General features: G+C 47.2%; 1 protein-coding gene across 2 annotated transcripts in view; it reads right to left on the bottom strand.

Moving 5' to 3' along the window:
* Positions 1-18,884, bottom strand: part of MARCHF4 (membrane associated ring-CH-type finger 4) — a 108,494-nt gene that overhangs the window by 25,581 nt on the left and 64,029 nt on the right. The window contains exon 2 of one of the 2 annotated variants that reach the window (XM_058705691.1): positions 623-778. The exons of the other annotated variant lie outside the window; for it this stretch is intronic. Coding sequence (XP_058561674.1) covers positions 623-778 — 156 coding nt within the window. The remainder of the gene's footprint in view (positions 1-622; positions 779-18,884) is intronic. 2 annotated transcript variants of the gene reach the window in all.

Below are 18,884 nucleotides of genomic sequence, written 5' to 3'. Positions count from 1 at the left end.
GACATGCAGAATCTCGGGCTCCGCCCCAGACTCCTGTCACAGTCTGCTTTTTTTTTTTTTTTAATTTTTTTAAATATATGAAATTTATTGTCAACATTCTGCTTTTTAAACAAGACTCCGGGTGAACTGAGTGCACATCAAAGTCTGGGCAGTGGCCCTGAGTCTCCTCCCTCCTCATTTCTTCTTTCCCCGCCCTTAGCTTTCCCTCAGTCTTCCTCCTCACACCCCTCACCCTCTGTCCTTTTTCCATTCTGCTATCATCTGACCTCTGGTCTGTCCCTCTTTCCTTTCTTTTCCTCCCTGCCTCCCCTCCGTCGTTTCTTTCTTTCCTTTCCCCTTCCATCCATCCAGCCAGCCAGCCAGCCATCTCTCCCTCCTTCCCTCCCTCCCTTGGCTCACTGATCCTGTCTACCACTTCACGCTCACACTTCTTTCTTTCTAAATCTTTCCTTTCCCTTTGCCCCATCCCTTTCCCTTCTTACTGAGGCTGAGGAGAAAACACGACTTCTCTCATCCCCTCTGCCCCCAGGCCACTGCCGTCTTGCCCACGCGGCCCGTCTCGTTCCTTTTCTCCAGACTGACCCGGACTCGAAGGGGAGACCATCCTCGCTCCCGGTCATACCTGCAGAGGATTCTTTGTGCTTATGGCGATGACGTGATACTTGTAGTAACACAGCTCACAGCTCCAGCAGCCCCGCTCGCTGATCCACTTGATGAGGCAGGGCTGGTGCGTGCACTTGACCGAGCCATCACAGCGGCATGGGCTCAGCAGCTCCCCCTGCAGGGAGAGAGGCAGAGGGCGGTGAGGTCCCCGCCCGGCGTGTGGAGCGTGGTTGGGGCCACCCAGGGATGGCAGACCACACCACTGAAGCCAGGTCACGGGCTTTGTTGGGAAGCACCAGAAGTCCATGGGGGACAGGGGAGCCAGGCAGCCTCAGTGAATTCAACCAACAGTTCAGAGCCTCAGCACCCACTGGGTGCCGCCCAAGGCCTAGGGTGCCTGTAAAAATGAGCAGGTCGGTGTCTATGGAAGCCCCTTGCTGTCCAAAGAGGGTGCCAGCCTGGCGGACTTCTCTGTGAAGGGGGTCTCAAGCTCTAATGCCCTCAGAGCCAGGCAGACCATGCAAGTGACACAGGCAGCCAGCTGGTAGGGACACGGGCCAATCTAAGGTCCAGACCCCAAGTTAAAGAAAGAGAAAGCCACTGTCAGCGCCAGCCCATTCTGCACGTGGGAATCTAGGGAGCGATTTTTATGTAAAATCTCCCAATAGTGAGATGTCCACAACAAAGGCAAGTCTTCTAAACATATCGTGAGCGTCATTTTGCCCGAGTTTGGAGCTCTGGTCTGAAGCCTTTGCACTCCCCCGCAGACCAGCACGTGGAGACTCAGGTCCCTCTGTGAAGCCTCCCTCCCCGGGCCCCTGAGTGACTAAACCTTGGCAGGTGGGGGCAGGCCTGAATCCCAAGGACCTAAGAGGTGTGTATCCATCCCTCCAGGCATGTCCTTTGGGCCTGGCTGGGAGTGGCCACGAAGCCTAGTCTAGGGTAGGCCTGGAAGCAGGGAGGCAGAGGACCTGGCCCAGCGAGATGGTGGCAGGATCTGAAGACCCTTGTGAGTAGACTGCAGAGATGGGCTTAGCCTCCAGAACACCCTGTGATGACATGTCAATGACCGTGACTGAAGCTGGCGTGTATCTGCTTCCTGCCAGGCCCGACGAGGCGGCCCCAAAGTGCCTCTGTGAGCCTCCCTGACTCTTTTTCTCTCTCTCTCCCCTCCCCATTCCCTCCTTCCCCTTCTGGCTTGTCTTTCTCCCTCCCAGCTCAGAGTCTGTGGTTTGTACTTGCTAAATCCCACCACCCCCAAGTCCCTCATTTGCTTTCTTAAGGACTTGACAGTTGGGCCACCCCCCTTCCCCAGCCTGTGCCTTCTTCTGACCTACCCCAGGTTCTCTTTCTCCTTACTCCCTATGCCTTCCCTTCCCATTCCAACTCGTTTATTGTGGACCCAGCCCTTCCACCTCACTCCTATCAAAGGACCCAGAAGATGTCCCTGTGCCCCACACTGGTGTGTTTGCGATTTGGCCACGTAAGCCACGTCCCTGCTAACTTGGAGATTCCACCATTCAGGAAACCACATCTTGTTACCCATTTTGAACAAGCAAGCACAGGAGCACCTGACCTATAAGACACACATTTAACCCATGGTCTTTGCTGTTGACTGTAGAACCAGCTGTTCCCTCCAAAGATGCACAGAATCATCTTTCCCTTCCAATTCAACCCCTATCACTCAAAGACCACACCTTGGCCTGGATGAGGTCTACAGTGTTCTTTTGTACCTGGTCTACCTGTCACACTGCTTCTCTATCTTCATGATAGTTCCAATACCACCTCCTACAGGGAGTCACCCCTGACTTTTCCAGGTTGAGCTCAGTTCTTTGATCTCTGAGTGCCTTGTGCGAGCACCTTGGGCAGATCCCTGTTAGAGCACTTAGTACCTCCTTATAAGGATCTGTGAGTATGCCTGTCTACTTGTCAGAGAAACCCTGGAAGGCAGGGATGAGGGGTTGTTCACTCCTCTCCCCCAATGCCTAGCCCTCCTCCCCAAAGGCCCTCAACAACATTTGTGTTTGAGTAAATGAAAAAGCTAATCAAGTGTCTGTTCAGGTTCCCTGCACTGTCCCGAGGAACAGGGATGAGACTGCCCAGTCCAGGAGAATAGGGACCGTGTCCACTTGTGGACCTCTGGACCCCAGCACCTTGCCCAGTGCCCAGCACTCATTGTATGTATGCGCCATGAATGAACTTGGTGGTAGAAATTCTCAAAGTGCCTGGTCCCCATACAACCTTTCCTGGTTCCCCACGCTGCTCCTCCAGTATTGACGGGCCCCCTTCACTGTGGCTCCCGCCCTTCCCATACCCTCTGTTGCAGCACTTCCCCCATTTGTCTCTAGATTACTACACCATGATCCCTTACAGGGACAATATCGTTTCCATCTTTGCATCCTTAACACCTAATATAGCGCCTGAAACAGACTCTCCATCCAATATTGGTGGCAAAATGCATTCATATCTGTTTGATGAACAAGTTTTGCTCCCCTCGAACATGGCCAGCTCTGGCTCCAGGTGGGCAGCTGTGGTGCCTGGGAGAGTAGAAGAGGCAGGAGATGGCCACACTGCTGGATGCCCACCACACCCTTCCAGGTCCAAGGGCCCTTGGTAGTGAGTCGTTGCTGTGTGGCTCTCAGAAAGAAGCAGGAGGGAGAGAGTGGGGAGAGGTGTTGGGGGAGGGGCAAAAGCCCTCATCATTCATGGCAGCATTTCCCAGGCTCATTAATTCTAACAGGATGAGCTGGGTTTGATTAATCGGGTTGTTAAGCAGCCACGTCAAATTGCCAGTGGAGTAAGAGACATGACTTCTGGTCCCTGGCAACGTTGCCAAGTGGCAGAGAAGTCTACACTCCTTGCTTCCAAGCAGCAGCCAGGAGACAGGGCAGGAAGAGTTGCTGGCCAGGCACAACTGGTCACAAGACCTGGACTCTCCATCGAGGCTGTAGATGTGCAACCACCAGGGCTCTCAGGAGTCTCTGCACCTCAATATACTTATCTGGGGAAAGGGAGAGCATGACCTGGCCTGACTGGCCCCAGTGCCTGGTTAACAGGCCAAAGGTGTGCTGTTTGCCCAGGGGCTCCTGGTCCCCCATGCTTTCCCTGGGAACCAGACACCCCCGAAAGGCAGACTATGAACTTGCTTCAGGTGCTACAAAGATTAGAAAGTGAGGACACCAAAACTGTTAGAAAGGTTTAACTTGATAAAGGAAGCAATCTAGGATTTTAGCAAAAATAATGATGATGATGATGATGATGATGATGATAATAACAACAATAATAATAATAATAATAAATCTGGAAAGATGTTATTTTAACCTTAGCATTTACATAAGTTTTGTATGTGATGATTTAGTATATTTTTATGTACATTTGGGAGAAGGGCCATCATCTTTGTCAAGTTTAAGGCTTCTAAGAGGCCGCTTTACCACCTTTGACTGGTCAGGCCTATGCTTCTTCAAGAGCAGAAGAGATGGAAATGAGCCGGTAGCCAGACGAACTCAGGTTAGCCTTAAGATGATCTGTGCAGTAAACTCTGCTAAAAGCTGAAGTGTTGGAGCAGGAAGTGGTAAATGCCTCTGAGTGTAAGAACAACCCCTATTGAAGAGAAAGGTTAAATGACCAGCTCAGAGTCCCTCAGCCAGCCGGTGGCATGGCCAGAATCTAATGCCAGGTCTTTGTGACACCTGCCTCCAAGCTTCTCAGCACCCCGTTCATCCCTCCTGTGGACTCTGTCCCCACTGTCCCTCCCACACCTGTGCCCATGGTCTCTTCTCTGTCCCTCCTCCAGCCTCCTTGCCCAGCTGGTACCCCTCTGCCAAGTCTCTCCAGACTGCTAGCTACAGACCTGTCTCCTCTCCCCATGCTGCCACCCACAGTTGAGTGGTTCTTCTCTGTGTCTTCCAAGATTGGAGCTGTTCCTGTGTGCCCCATAGAACTCAGCACATTACTGGTGCACAGTAACGGGCATTTGCTGACTGGATGGGCACCAGGTGTAGAAGAGGATGAGCCCCTCTGGTCCAGCTCCTGAGACACCAGCCCTCGGGCTGGGGGGATTATTACGATCTTGTCTGCAGAGCTCAGCAAACTCCACGGATCAAAGGGGCTCATTAAATGCAAAGGGCCCTAAACACTCCTTGATGTTCTACTTGAAGCTTTGGGGCCCAGGGAATGACTAAGGCAAGACAAATCAGGTCTTCTCAAAAACCCTGGCCCCCAAGGGACATGGTGTCGGGGAGGCATGAAGAGCATGTTTTTCAGAGATTGGCTCCTTAGGTTTTGAATGCCTCTTCACGCTTACCCGCTGTGCAAACTTGGGCAGGCTGCTCAACCTCTCTGAGGCTTCTTTATCTTTCTGTTGCAAGCAACTCTTACCTCCTCCAAGGGTGGCATGATGTCATGCCCACAAAGTGCTAGATACAGTGCCTGGCACAAGTAAGTCCTCTTGTGCAAGTAATGCAATTCCAGCTCATGTTTCCATGAGGACTTTAATTTCATAGTTTTTTTCTGCTATAGCTCTATTCTGTTCTCCTACTAGCAAATAAGGAAGGAGCCATGCCTTAGGTAAAGGGTCCGTCGAGCCCCTGTGGGAGGGTGAGATTAAAGAACTATCTAAGACAGTCTGCCCTTGTGAGATGGATGAGGGATCAGAATATAGATCCTGCCGAATTCCGGTCCAGGACTGTCCTCTGTGTTACCACGGGAATGCTGAGAGCATTTGGGGGGCTCTCCTTCCCTGGGGATGTTGCACAGAAGAGCACAACCCTCCTGGATGGGTTAAGTGGGGTCATGCTAGAGGCAAGAGGCAGGACGGGTTGATCTGCAGCCTTTGGCTGTGGCTGAGCTGGTGGGCGGGGAGGAGAACTGGGTGGATTCTCCTCACTGCCAATGACAAGGCAAGCTGCAGGTGTGAGACTCCAGTCGTTTCTCCATTCACAGATTTCTTTCTGTTTATTTTCAGCTTTCTTCCATTCTTTCTCCTCTCCATCTGAAAGGACTTGCTTCTGGAGTCCTTAGGTTACCTGGTTGCCATGACAGTGGCAGGTAAGCCAAGACTTCCCATTCCACCCACACAGGCACCAGGCATCCCTGCCACAGAAAGACACAAATACAGTCTAGTGACGCAAAGACAGCCCCAGCCCTGCTGCAATGTGCAGCTCCAGAAGATCAGGAAAAAGGAGACAACAGAAGCCCTAGCCTTGGGGTGCAAGGATGATTTAGGTACATCATCCATTACCGACCCTAATGTGGTGGTTAAGAGCTTGGACTCTAATCCTAGGAAGTCTCAGATATATCCAGGCTCTTACAATCTGTGTGACCCTGGAAAAGTTGCTTAACCTCTCTGGGCCTCATTCAGTCATTCCTGTATTCATCAAGCATTCATCTAGTGTGTTCCAGGTTCTGTTCTAGGCGACAAGGATACAATGGCAAGTAGAACTAACCAAATTCTCTACTAGACAGAGAAAGATAATAAAAAATATAAACAAATAAACTATAAGTACCTAAGATGCTATCATGTGCTATGGAGAAAAATGAGCAGGGAAAAGGAAAATAGAAGAGTAGGGAGTGGGAAGTTTGGTATTCTAAATAGGTGGCTGACAGGCTTCACCAAACAGGGACATTTGACTGAAGACTTGGGGAAGGTCAAGAGGCACACCATGCAGATACCTGGGAGCTGAACATTTCAGGCAGAGGGAACATCATGTGCAAAGGCCCTGAGGCAGAAGCATGCCTGGCATGTTTTGGGGACACCAAAGAGACTGGTGTGTCTGGGGTAGAGTGAATGAGGGGAAGGGGAGTAGGAGATGAGGTCAGAGATATAAGGGGGAGGAAGAATGAGAGACAAATCAGGAGACAGCCACTTTAAAAACTTGGCACTCACTATGAATGAGAAAAGAGAGTTTTGAGGAGAGGCGAGTGATATGATCTGACCATGTTTGACAGGATCACTCTGGCTGCTGTACTGAAAACAGACCAAACAGAAGTAAGGGCCAAGTAGAAAGACAAGGCTGTTGCAGTAATCCAGGGGGGTGATGATGTTGTTTTGGACCCGTATGGAAGCAGTGGGAGTTCTGAGAAGCAGTCAGCTTCTAGATCTGTTTTGAAGACACTGATAATAAGATTTGCCGATGGCCTGGATGGGTGGATGAAAGGAGAGAAATCTAGGATGACGCTGATTCTGACCTGAGCCATGAGACGGATGGGGAGTTGCTTTCATTTGAGATGGGAAAGACTCAGGGAAGGACAGGTTTTGGAGGGCAGATTGGGAGCTCAGTTTTGGACGTGTCAATGTTGAGATGCCTATTACACAGGCACCAGAGACCCTTCCCAGCCAGACCGGCCAGCTTCTCGTTTCCCGTCTCAGTGTTGCTAAGGCCAGACCTTGGCTCCTGGAGAATAACAGTGTGTCAACCCTTGCACAAAGAAATAAGGAGTTGTTGCAAGGTAATTTGGTTTTAAAAAGAAAGAACTCTATTACCAAGTAGGAAAAAAAAAAAAGATTTAAGGCCTTAATGAGCTATAGTTATCCACACTAAATCCAATTAGCCACATAATTATTTCTAGTTCTGCTCTCATACCAAGCAGCTTAATTTCACAAACACACACACAAAACACACACGTAGAATCTCCCTCCCTCTTCATGGAAAAATCTCCAGCCTCGCTGCTCATCAGTTCAGAAAAAAAGAATACAGAAAGACACAAGGAACACCAACACACAGACCCAAACCCAACCCTCCAAACCATGGGCTTTCATTTTCATGATAATTATTTTATTCCTGCAATGCTTTTCCCCTTATAATTTAACCGGTAGAAGACAAATGTACCTATTTCCTCTAACTGCCTCTAAATTTACTCAACTGGTACTAGAAAGAAGAACTTAACCTCACAATAATTGAATTTAAATAACATCTAATTCCATACAGTCAAACACAGCCTGCATAATAAATAAACGAAGCTATATGAGGGGCTGGAGGAAAGAAAGAAGGTCATGTCTTATGCGTATATTCATAATCATATCTGTATTTCTAATGACCTAAATGGGCAATATCCTGTCCGTTTGTCTTTCTGTGTAACTCATCATGGTCCTTGCCATCATTACCAAAGAGCTCAAATTAAAGGCTGTTCTGCCCTCACTCCTTTGCCTGACTCAATAGAAAAATGTAATTTCGACAAACCTCCGCTGGCCAGAATCAGGCGATGTGCATATGGCACAGAGCTGGGCTTGTTTCCAGGGCTCCAGGCCGCCAGGGTGAAAGTGCAGAAATTCCAGGTCACAAAGTCCTCTTTCTTTCCCTCAAAGGTGGCCAAAGCAGGGGCACAAGTCAATGGCATGTTAGTAAGGGGCGAATACTGAACTGCCCCCTGGGGTTGGCCCTCCACACTCCCTGTACATTGGCAGAGGGATGCCCGGTTCCACTTGTGCAAAACCTTTGTATTCTTTGAAGGGGTGGTGGTGCAATTCTGCAAAAATTAATTTTCAGCCACTGTAATGAACACATCACTCGGTGTGTAGAGGGGATACAGCAGATGTTACAAGTGTAAATGAACGATGATGATGTGCCACCCTTGATGAACGTTTCAAAAAACACAACCCTAGGCACTCAGAACCTTCTCTGTGGCTGACTCCTGCAAAACAGAACAGCTGGGTCTCTCCTGGGTGCCCACACCAGCGCTGCCGACCTCTGGCTGGTGAGCTTGGCTTTACGCCATCTAGGCCTTGAGTCCTTGGTTCTCAGAATTCAGCATACGTAAGAACCACTTGGAAGCTTGTTACGAGGCTACCCAGGCTTTGCTCCAGAGATTCTGATTCCATGTGGACCCACTCTTCCTCTCTTTGAAGCAAGGTTGGCTGAGACTCATTTTGCAAAGCCCTGGACCAGATACATTTCAGCAAACCTTCTGTCTCCTACATCACTCTAAGACTCTTATGCATACAAAGATAAAAACAAATACCAATAGCTAACACATATTGAATGCTTACTATGTACTGAGCCCTGTGTGCCAGCTTTGACTGCTGAGTTCAAATCCTGGTTCTTCCACTCAGTGGTGAAGGGCACCGAGCAGATTACTTACCCACACTGAGCCGCAGGCCCATCATGCCCATCTGTACGGTTTTAGAAACGCTGCCACTGCTATGGCTGACTCTCTTACTAGCTCACGCTCACTGAGCATGCGCTGGGGGCGGCTGTTGTTCTAAGCACTTGCCACGCATGTGCCGGTATAGCATGGCGACTAGGGCCGGTGGATGCAGACTGGCTGGTTTGAATCCTTGCTCTGTCATTTATTACCTGTGTGACTGTGGTAAGTCTGCTCAGAGGTAAAGTGGGACCAAAGATGCTTCCCCTGCCTCCCCAGGGTCTCCCGGAGATTCAACGAAATAATACACAACGACAAGTACTTAGAACCCAGCTGGCACATAGTGGGTGCTCGTTGTAGATCATTCCTCATTGTCTCTCATGTACCCATCAGGTCTTACGGGGTCTCTCCACATCCTAACAAAAGGAGGCAGGCAGGGGGTATGCTCTCTCGCACTGCGGCCGAGGGGTCTCTGCAGTTGGCTACCTCACCAAGGACTTCACTTGACCACCTTGTAGACGAAGCTCCTCGGTCTGAAACCAGTGACCACTTAAGCTGCCTGGGAGCCTGGATAATGAGTGTCAGGTAATAACAGTGTGTTGAAGGCCAGGGGCCTCCAGGTGCTGCTAACTACCCTGGTATTTCGGGGGAGGGAAGAACAAACCAGATACCCCAGCTCCCGTTCACCTGCTGGCCTCGGCCTCTCCTGGGAGCCCTCCCTGCGCTTTCTCCCTCACATGCTTGTGCTCCTTCCTCCCATGACGGGGTAAATGACAAGGCATTAAGCTGTGAGTGTTTGCAGCCATCACTCCACTCTCCCCTTGCCCTTTCAGGCAAGGCTGTGACAATGTGTCCCCAGGGCCAACCGACGACTTGGTGATGCCCTTATGAGGGGCAGTGAAAGCAGAGCAGAGAGGCTAATCTGTGTCACAAGGAGTTTAGCGAGAGAAGAGAAGTACGAGAGGGAAAAGAGATTTTTGCCCTATAATATGCCCTGCCTGCTTTACAAAGAGTAAACACCGACGTGCTTTTCAGTTCTTTCTCTGCATGGGACTTCCATTTCTTCTTCGTGACAAGCTTCGTTCAGATTATCCTCTGTTCAGAGGGCAAAGCCTGAAGCCCAGAGAGGGCGGGGGACTTCCCCAGGGTGGTATGGAGGGGTGCTCTCCCACTGTGGGCTCAGGGCTTCCTCCCCTGCTGGACTGACGCCTCTCACAGGGCCATTCCCATTCCAGACTCTGCCGCAAGCTCAGCCCAGTTCTTTTCACACCTCTCAAGGAAGCATACTATTCCTGAAGTCTTGGCTGTGCTTCACTGTCAGGAATAAGCTCGCTAAGTAGAATTGGAATTACTATGGCGTGTGAATAGACTCCGGTCTGTTGACTCCAAGCTTCTGTTAAGCTGCTCCGAGCAGCTTCTGTCATGTTGGCAATTTTACTTTTTGTTTGAGAGAATTCTATATTCCTTACTTCTGGGGCTGGGAAGGAGGTGGTCTTCAAAGGCCCTTCTCTTTATCCCCCAAGCCTCTGGTCAGAGGGCCTGCCCCCAACCCTGAAGTATGGAGTGGTCCTGTATAGAGATTATGCCGGGAAAGGGGGTCCCAGAGGTTCCCATGTTCACCAGTGCCCTCCAGTTTTCCCTTTTGGATGCATATACGAGAAACACCATAGAACAAGTCCAAAGTTCATAGAACAGCCCAGGCTTCGGTACTCAAGGAAGAGGGTGTGGGTATTTATGGATGGGCAGTGTTTCCCTCCAAAAGACTGAGACTATAGCCCACAGTCTCCTCCTTTAAGGAGCCATTCAGGGGCCTTGGTTGAGCATTGGCTCTGGGCCCTCGTGCAGAGACCATAAGATGGTGCCTGCCCAGGACACACACACACTGGGACGTGTTTTCTCAAACCCATCTGGATTCTCAGCTTTTGCCATGGTTTTTAGGCCTGTGCTTCGTTTAATCAGTGGCTGGCAAGCATAATATCACTTCCTTTTATTTGCCTTTAACCTTTTTCAGATGGTGAGGTGGTCAGGCAGACAATCAAGACTTTTCTGGGACTTTAGTCATTTTCTGGGATTTGGTGAGCCTCATCCACACTGCTCCTCCCCTTAGATGTCGTGATTGTGTGAAACCACATTCGTCTCCTCCCTAGCAGCCATCCATCAGCAAAAAGTTTTAGCTTTAGATCCCGTTCTCATGTCATGCATCATTTCAGCCACTTTCTTCTGGTTCTTCACCAATTGCTTGGGTTTTTAAGGTAAGTTTTCCTACTACATCTCAGTCAGCCAAGGATCCTCATGTCCAAAGGCTGGGACAGACAAAATCACATAAAAACATGGAGAGATTTATTATATATCAAAATTTTCCTTATAACTATGCCCCCCCCCCACAGACACATAATTTCCCCCAAATCAGAAACATAATATTCAGTCTATTTTTAACTTGTATCTTTCCATTCACACTATGTCATGAAAAGCTTCTCATGGTGAGGGCGCCTGGATGGTTCAATCAGTTAAGCATCCAACTGTTGATCTCAGCTCGGGTCTTGATCTCAGGGTTGTGAGTTCGAGCCCTGTGTTGGGCTCCATGCTCAGGGTGGAGCCTACTTAAAAAAAAAAAGGAAAAATTTCTCATGGTGACCCATGATTTCACAGTTCATATCCATGATTATTTCCTTAAAAGACAGTCCTGGAGTGGAATTCCTAATTCAAAGGGCATTAGCATTTGTAAGGCTGTTGGTGCACATTACCAAATTGTCATCTTCTGCAAGATGACCCGTTTTCCATCCCTATCATTACCGTGTGTCATTACCTCCTGTTATTGCCTCATATTCAAGATCTTGTCCTTTCTCCACATTCTCATGGGCATCTGTCAGTAATACCACAGCTGTGACCCTGAGAAAAAAGGCTGAGAAAACACAGGCGGTCTATTCCTTTCTACCTTTGTTTCCACTGTGGGGGACGAGCAGGAGGTGACCACAGGATTGGGGCAGAATTAAGTCCAGAATTTTCAGCAAGATAACTGAGGCAATCTTGGGGGAGAGTCTCAGCCATAAAGGAGAAACAGGGAGTACGTAGCCCACTGGAAGCTGCAGAATCTTACCCTGGGTGCTGGGGGCAAGGGGGGGATTTTTTTCTCCAAGGACCTGATATATGATGACAGGAATGACTCAGTGTTTTTGTCAAGAGCCAGGACAGCTCAGTCTCTGGGATGGTGACCTATAAAGCTAAGACACCTGGGGCTAACGGGTTCCACATTTAAGACCCCTCACCTGGATAACTGCCCTCTAAGACAGCTAGGTATGTGTACGTACACTCACTCCATGCAACAATACTCATATGTGACTGGGCGACTTTGCTGTTAAAGGTATCATCTCGCCTTATTGTCCCTGCTACAATTTCAGTCTTTTCCTATCTTTTCATGATGAATGGACAATGCTTTAAGATCAAACAACTTCTAGCCCTGCTGTTTGCTAGCCGTGTCAGTTAGTTTTAGCTGCTAACTATGCTCCTGCATATCCACCCCAAAATTAATGGCATAAAATTACTACCACTTATTATTTTTCACAAGTCTACAAGTTGGCTGAGTCGTACTGCTCTGGTTTGGCTGGGCTTGGCTGGGCTTGGCCGGGCTCGTTCTTGCATATGTGAGTTGGCTAGAGGCTGGTGATCAGGGATGAGCCCCCCTCTGCTCACATGTCTCTTATCATCCAATAGGACTGCCTGGGCTTGTTCACATAATGCCGGAAGAGTTCCTGCCAGTAAGAGAGGGTAGGCCCAGATGTGCAAGCTCTTTTCAAGCCTTTGCTTGTATCAAGTTTGCTAATGTCCCATTGGCCAAGTCATGTGGCCTACTCCAGACTCAATGTGAAGAGGCATTACCAAAAGGAAGGGACTAGAGGGAAGCATAAAGATCTAAGGCCATTAGTACAATCAATCTATCACATTAGCTCTATGACCTTGGACAATTTCCTTAACTTCTCTGAGTCTTGCTTCCATCATCTGTAAAAAGGCAGAGCTTCGTAGGATTCCTTGCTATAATATATGTACAATGTCTGTAAACGCAGTAAACACTCCATATGTGTTAATTTCCTTCTCTTCTCTTTTTCTGTCATTTGGACTTTTCTCTTTTTTCCCTTAAATGCATTATTTCTATGCATTACCCTCTTCATTTAAAGCTTCCACATAATAACACTAAACATTATGCCTATGGCTTCTGTTGAATCCCCAACTCCTAGCCTGTGGCTAACACAGTGGGTAGGCCCTCAATTCATTCCAATGAGCTGGAATTTGGATAGTAAGGGAATCGGGGGTTTCTCCTCCCTGTGTTCCTCGACTGCCCAGTTGAGAGATGACATCTTGGCTTTCTGATCCAGCTCCAATATCAAGAATGAAAAAGAAAGGGTTAACACATTTGCATTAACTGATGACTCAGAATAGAGGCAACAAGATGGGGAACCTCCATTTCCTAATTTATAGGTGGCCTTGGGGGTAGGGTAAGTATCCTGGCCTCTCCTTAGCTAATCAGGCTCCAGAAGAGACATTAATTGCAGCCAGTCCAACCTGCTGGGGAGACCCAAGGCTGCCAGCTCCCTTGCTGGGAATGGAATAGAATTTTAATTGGCTGTGAAAGCATCATGGCAGGAGGTGCCTGAAAGAGTTGATCCACTCCCCCAAAGCAGGTGAAAGAAGCTCTAGGGGAAAGGCCCTGAAGAGGTGCATAGCAGCAAAGACCAGCCACATTCAGGGCTCATCCCAGCGGCCACACCACTGGTCCAGTTCCAGGGCTGGACTCCAGCCAGGGTCAAGGACTCACACATTATGCTTGGTGTGTGTGGTCAGCACAGGAGCACTAAACCTGTAAACCTGCTCATCTCTGTCTGCACCCCACCCTGGACTTTCATGACAGAAGCACTACATACTGTCACTTGCATGGCCAAGAAAGTCAGCATCCTCTGCCTCAGAGAATTCTCCAAATATAAGCTCCATCCCCCAGTGTGTGTGTGTGTGTGTGTGTGTGTGTGTGCGCGCGCGCGCGCGCGCACGCGCACGCGGGTATATCCATTTGTCCATTCGTATAGTTGGAATTGGTGGCACAGCATTCGTGTACTGTTGTTTCACAGCAATGTTAAATTTTTTTCACTCAAGTAAATTAATGTGATAAGGTTTGGGAAAGATGTGTCCTTGTGGCAACATGTGTATTTTCTGCCAACGCATTTCCTGGCACACGGAGAACATGGGATCATATGTAGGTCAGTGGATGTACCTATGAAAATGAGTGGAAATAAACATGTTCATGTAAGCATACAGTGATGGATGTTGTTGTGGTTTTCAGAGACTCCTGGGCAAGTTATTTAACCTCCTTGTGGCTTAGCTTCATTATCAATAAAATGAGGGCAATAGTAGTACTTATCTAATAAAACTGTTGGAAAGAATAAGATGTAAAGAGCTTAAAATAATGCAGAGACTCAATGAATGTGTTTTCAGGATTACGTCTAGTGAAGGGGAGAGTCGGGGAGCTCACCGTGCTCTGTTGACCTAGTGGTATAATGAACCTGCAGGCAAAAAAGTAAAGCAGAAAACCAAAAAATATACAAGCAAAATCAGTGCTTTCAGAAAGCTGTTTTGTAAGACGAGAGCTTAATAAAAATTCAGAATTTTCAAGGAAACTACTTCATTAATCTTTAAAACTTAAGGCAATAAAACATCATTTATAACTACTGAACAGTTTTATTTTTATTGTGTATTTAGATTTTTATTATCAAGTTTTTATTAAAGATTTATCAAAAATTCAGTTAAGATAGAAGATATGCATTGAAGGACACCATTAAAAATGGAATTTTATGGGGCACCTGGGTGGCTCAGTAGGTTAGGCATCCAATTCTTGATTTCAGCTCAGGTCATAATTTCATAGTTCATGAGATCCGTGTTGGGCTCTGCACTGATAGTGTGGAATCTGCTTGAGATTTTCTCTTTCCCTCTCTCTCTGCCCCTCCTTTGCTCATGCTCTCCCTCTCTCAAAATAAATAAATAAACATTTTTTAAATGGAATTTTATAATTTGTAGAGATAGGAAGACAAGCTTCTAAAACCAAAGCCTAAACCAAAACCTCATTTCCGTTTCCACTGTCACTGCACTCCTCCCATTCATGCCTCTTGTTTCCTTAATGGGGAACAAGACACCTTTCTGGTTTAAGCTCAGAATATAGAAATGAAAATAGCCAGGATAAAAGAAATGACTGATAGAGAGCATCTTCTTTGAAATGGTGAGGACTTCATCTCCCAAAAAAAGCAGATGGAAGTTCTTGACCTTTGGGACAAAGAACCCAAGGAAGGTCACGTCAATTCATGCCCTTGAAGACAGAATAGCCCTCTCATACTGGAAACAGCTCTTTCCCCTGCAAACCTGGTCCCTAGATCACACCTGGCTATACAAGCTCCTGTGCCTAACTTACTCCAATTGTACCATCAATGTTGGGGGAGGACAGCCATTTAAAGAAGTAATTGGTTGCACAAATCAGATCACCCCTTCTGAGGATGATCTTTCTCACATTTCCTGCATCTGTAATAGATTAACAACATCAGTGGAGGTAGACCTTGTTGTTTTTCCACTGTTCAAGGGACTGAACAACATGGCTGGGCCACGTGATTAGGGGTGAGGCTGCAGGTGTCAAAGTTCGCCTCAGAGAGTACAGCTGCCCACAGGGGATGCATCCCTGATGGTGTAAGGGATGACTGAGCTCTGGGAGTAGATTAGATGAAAGCTTGGCTTTGAGTCCTGGCCACTCCTCTTGCCCCTTGGGTGTGTCTGTTTCTTTTTTTTTTTTCTAGGCCTCTCTCTTTTCTTTATTGAAATGGGGATGTGGGGTTAAACAATCCCTCCCAGTGTCTGATAGTTTCTGACTTTTTAAGATTCTATAATTTATACAAAGGCTCTATAGATGCAAAACATGAGATTCCAGGAGTTGCTTGAAGGTGAACTAGGCTGAAGGCATAGCAGCAGGAGCTCTTTGTGACTGAGGTGAGCACACTGCGTGGGCAGAGGAGAAGGTCATTTGGAGTGGCACCATCAACCACTGGAAGCCCCTTCCCTGCCCATCCCAGAGCCCTGGAGCAGGGGATCCAGAGAGAGTGACTTAGGGTTGTGCATCCATGGTACAGCAGAGGGAGAAGCATGTAGCCGTGGGAGTCCTCAGGGTCCTAGAGACAGCTGTTCCCTATTGCTTGCCCCAAATTATTTTTATTATTTATTTTGAGAGAAAGAGAACATGAGCAGGGGAGGGGCAGAGAGAGAGGGAGAGAGAGAATCCCAAGCAGACTCTACACCATCAGTGCAGAGTCCTACTTGGGGCTCAGACTCCTGAACTGTGAGATCATGACCAGAGCCAAAACCAAGAATCGGGTGCTTAACTGAGCCACCCAGGTGCCTCACCCCAAATTATTTTTAAAGAGCATATGACTCACTTCCTCATGCCCCCATGTCACCTAACAAGCTTTTTATCTTTTGTTTGGCTGCTCAGCTATATGAGATCCTAGAACGAGCTCCTTGGATATAGGCACATAATCATTCTAGGTATTGAAAAGCAGTGTCTTCCACTATAAACATAAATCAGTTTTCTGGTCTCTATCTTGGTTTCTCACATGTTTTCTTGGCCCAAATAGGTCTTTTCAAAATATGACCAGATACCAAATCTTTTACCCTGACCAGAATAAAAGGTCATTAAATCAAGGTTCCAGACTTCCCTCAGCACAACCTTGTGGGGAAGTTGGGGACAAAACTCCTCTTTAAGTTGTTGTTCATTCCCATCCATTCCTCCTGCTCCCTGCACCCCCATCCAGCAAAGGAGATGAATTACTCCTGACAGGTACATGATGTGAAGTCATACCATCTATTTATGTGTTTATTCTGTTGTCTGGTCTTTGCTCTTTAAATTCCCATAAGTCAAGTCTGTCTTAAACCCTAGGACAGTGTGAAAAACATTCACAGACCCCATGGAAACCAATCAACTCAGCATGCAAGCATCTCTGTGTTATTCTTAATGATTCACCAGCTTCTCAGTGACAGGGAGCTCACTACCTTAAAGGCTACCCATTGTATTTTTAAATAGTTCCAACCAGTGAATGCTTGCTGGAGAAATGATAAATAATTGCAAGCTGCAGGAAAACAGGGCTTTGTGCAAGCCATGGTGAAGAGGCATTGCAAAAGATTGGACAATGATATATGATGGATATGATATATGGCATGTGCGTCTGGATTAGTGTGTGGAGAAGAAAAGGAGATAGGCAGGTATAAGTTCAAGGTTGTGTACTATGTGTGTGAACGTTCAGGTGGTCCTGGTACATGGCCTGAGTGCCCTTTCCCATCACCTCTGCAACAATTTCCCCCATCCTGTGCCCTACTTCCCTCATCTGGAATAAATACTTATCTCTACTCACCCAGAGCATCACCTTTTTTGTCTGGGCTCTAATCCTGAGACAAAAATGCCAGAGGCAAGAAGAACGCAAGAGAGGCAGAGAAGGGGAGGGGAACGTGAGTCAAAAGAGCCAATGTGGGGTACTTAGGAGTTGCCAAAAGACTCAATAAGAAAAGTAGTGGAATGGATGGGCAGGGCGCTCATGGCCCCAGCGAAGCTGGCAGACATCCACATGTAAATACTCAGACGCTATGGCAAAGAGCTCCAGTTCCATGAATTTTTGGCTTCCTGCCTCTCATCCCAGAGTTATCGTAGGCCCATGAGGGAACTGAATAACCTGTGCCAGGGTCTGTTCTGGGTGGTTTGGTCATGTGGAAGGAATCAAGGGCTGGTCTTCACCAGCCATCTCCCTATATCCATTGTTGTGATGTTACCCGAGCCCTTCAGAGTAATAACAGCATAAACCTAAAGAATAAAGAGGCAAAAGACCACACACGCCCTATCCTAGCATGCCTTCTATCTAAACACTCCTTTTTGGTCAAGATATCCCAACACATCTACCTAACCACCCCACACCCACTTTCATCTAAACATTTTTCATGAAGGTTGTCATCATCATCATCATTAGGATTGAGATTGCTTCAGTTTCACCATTTGTACTCCAAGGACATTTGATTCTGTGTTTACAAGTGCAAAGTTTTAATAGGAATTATATATGCATCAATACACTCTCCTTGAGAATGTATTTTGCAAAAAGAATCCCATCAAGTCAACTTAATTTTTGATCAACCTTTTTTAATATAGAGCAGCTAAACGATTTCTATTTCTCATTTAATGTTATTGAAACTTTTCATTGGGGTAATTCATTTTATATGAAAAAAATGTGTGTTAACCACTTGATCAGTTGATCTGGTTTGGGTCCATGTTAAAATTCACTCATTATAGCTTCCATCATTGAAAGTTTTATTTTGTGGCCTTTAAAATCCTTCCAAATTTAATTTTTTCTGGATCAAAGTTTGCCAGTCTGAATTTTCTCAAGAAGCTGTGATCTTGTGCCAGATTTTAATAAATTATAAATTTCACTGAGGGCAGTTTTGGCCACTGACAGTTTTCTTGTAGTGAGTGTTTCTAAACACCATCAAGATGCCCTCCCACGGAAGAGCAAGGGTGCTTTGTTAACTGCCAAGTACATGTGGGCGTCAAATAAATATGACCTCATTTAAGCCTACAACAGTGGTGAGAGGCAAATATTATAATCCCCATTTTATAGATCAGTGAGGTCAAAAGAAGTGAGGTCATCTGCCCAATGTTATACAGCAGTTATATGATGAAGCTGGGAATTGAAAATTAAGCTTTTGAGTCTTAAAAGTTTTCATTGTTTTTACTGTATCACACTAGCTCTGTCTTCATTTATAATTGTACTGTGTTCACTGGCTGCACATATTCTCCTGGTATCTTCTGCCTTGCTCTTGCTATTTCCTGTTCTCTATCTGTCACACACACACACACACACACACACTTATACGCACCCTTTGTGCTTCTAAGAAAGCACACCAGACTGCCGTTGTACTCTAGGCCTCACCCCCAGGAGCAACGTGACTCATTTTCTCCTCCCTCTCCAGAAGAGAAAGACCTGGGAGGAGCTCCTGGTGACAGCACCTTAGGTGGGTCCTCACATGATCACATCCATGTATGCCACCAAGTTCAAGGTCCAGCTGGAAACCTGAATGAGGTGGCCAGGTGGTACTGGTGGTGGTGGTGGTGGTGTGTGTGAGTGTGTGAGTGTATGTGTCAG

Source organism: Neofelis nebulosa, chromosome 2 (assembly GCF_028018385.1).
Source record: "Neofelis nebulosa isolate mNeoNeb1 chromosome 2, mNeoNeb1.pri, whole genome shotgun sequence".
In the NCBI taxonomy this organism is placed as follows: Eukaryota; Metazoa; Chordata; class Mammalia; order Carnivora; family Felidae; genus Neofelis; species Neofelis nebulosa.
The sequence above is the reverse complement of the archived record's forward strand: the minus strand, read 5'-3'. Positions and strand labels throughout refer to the sequence as shown.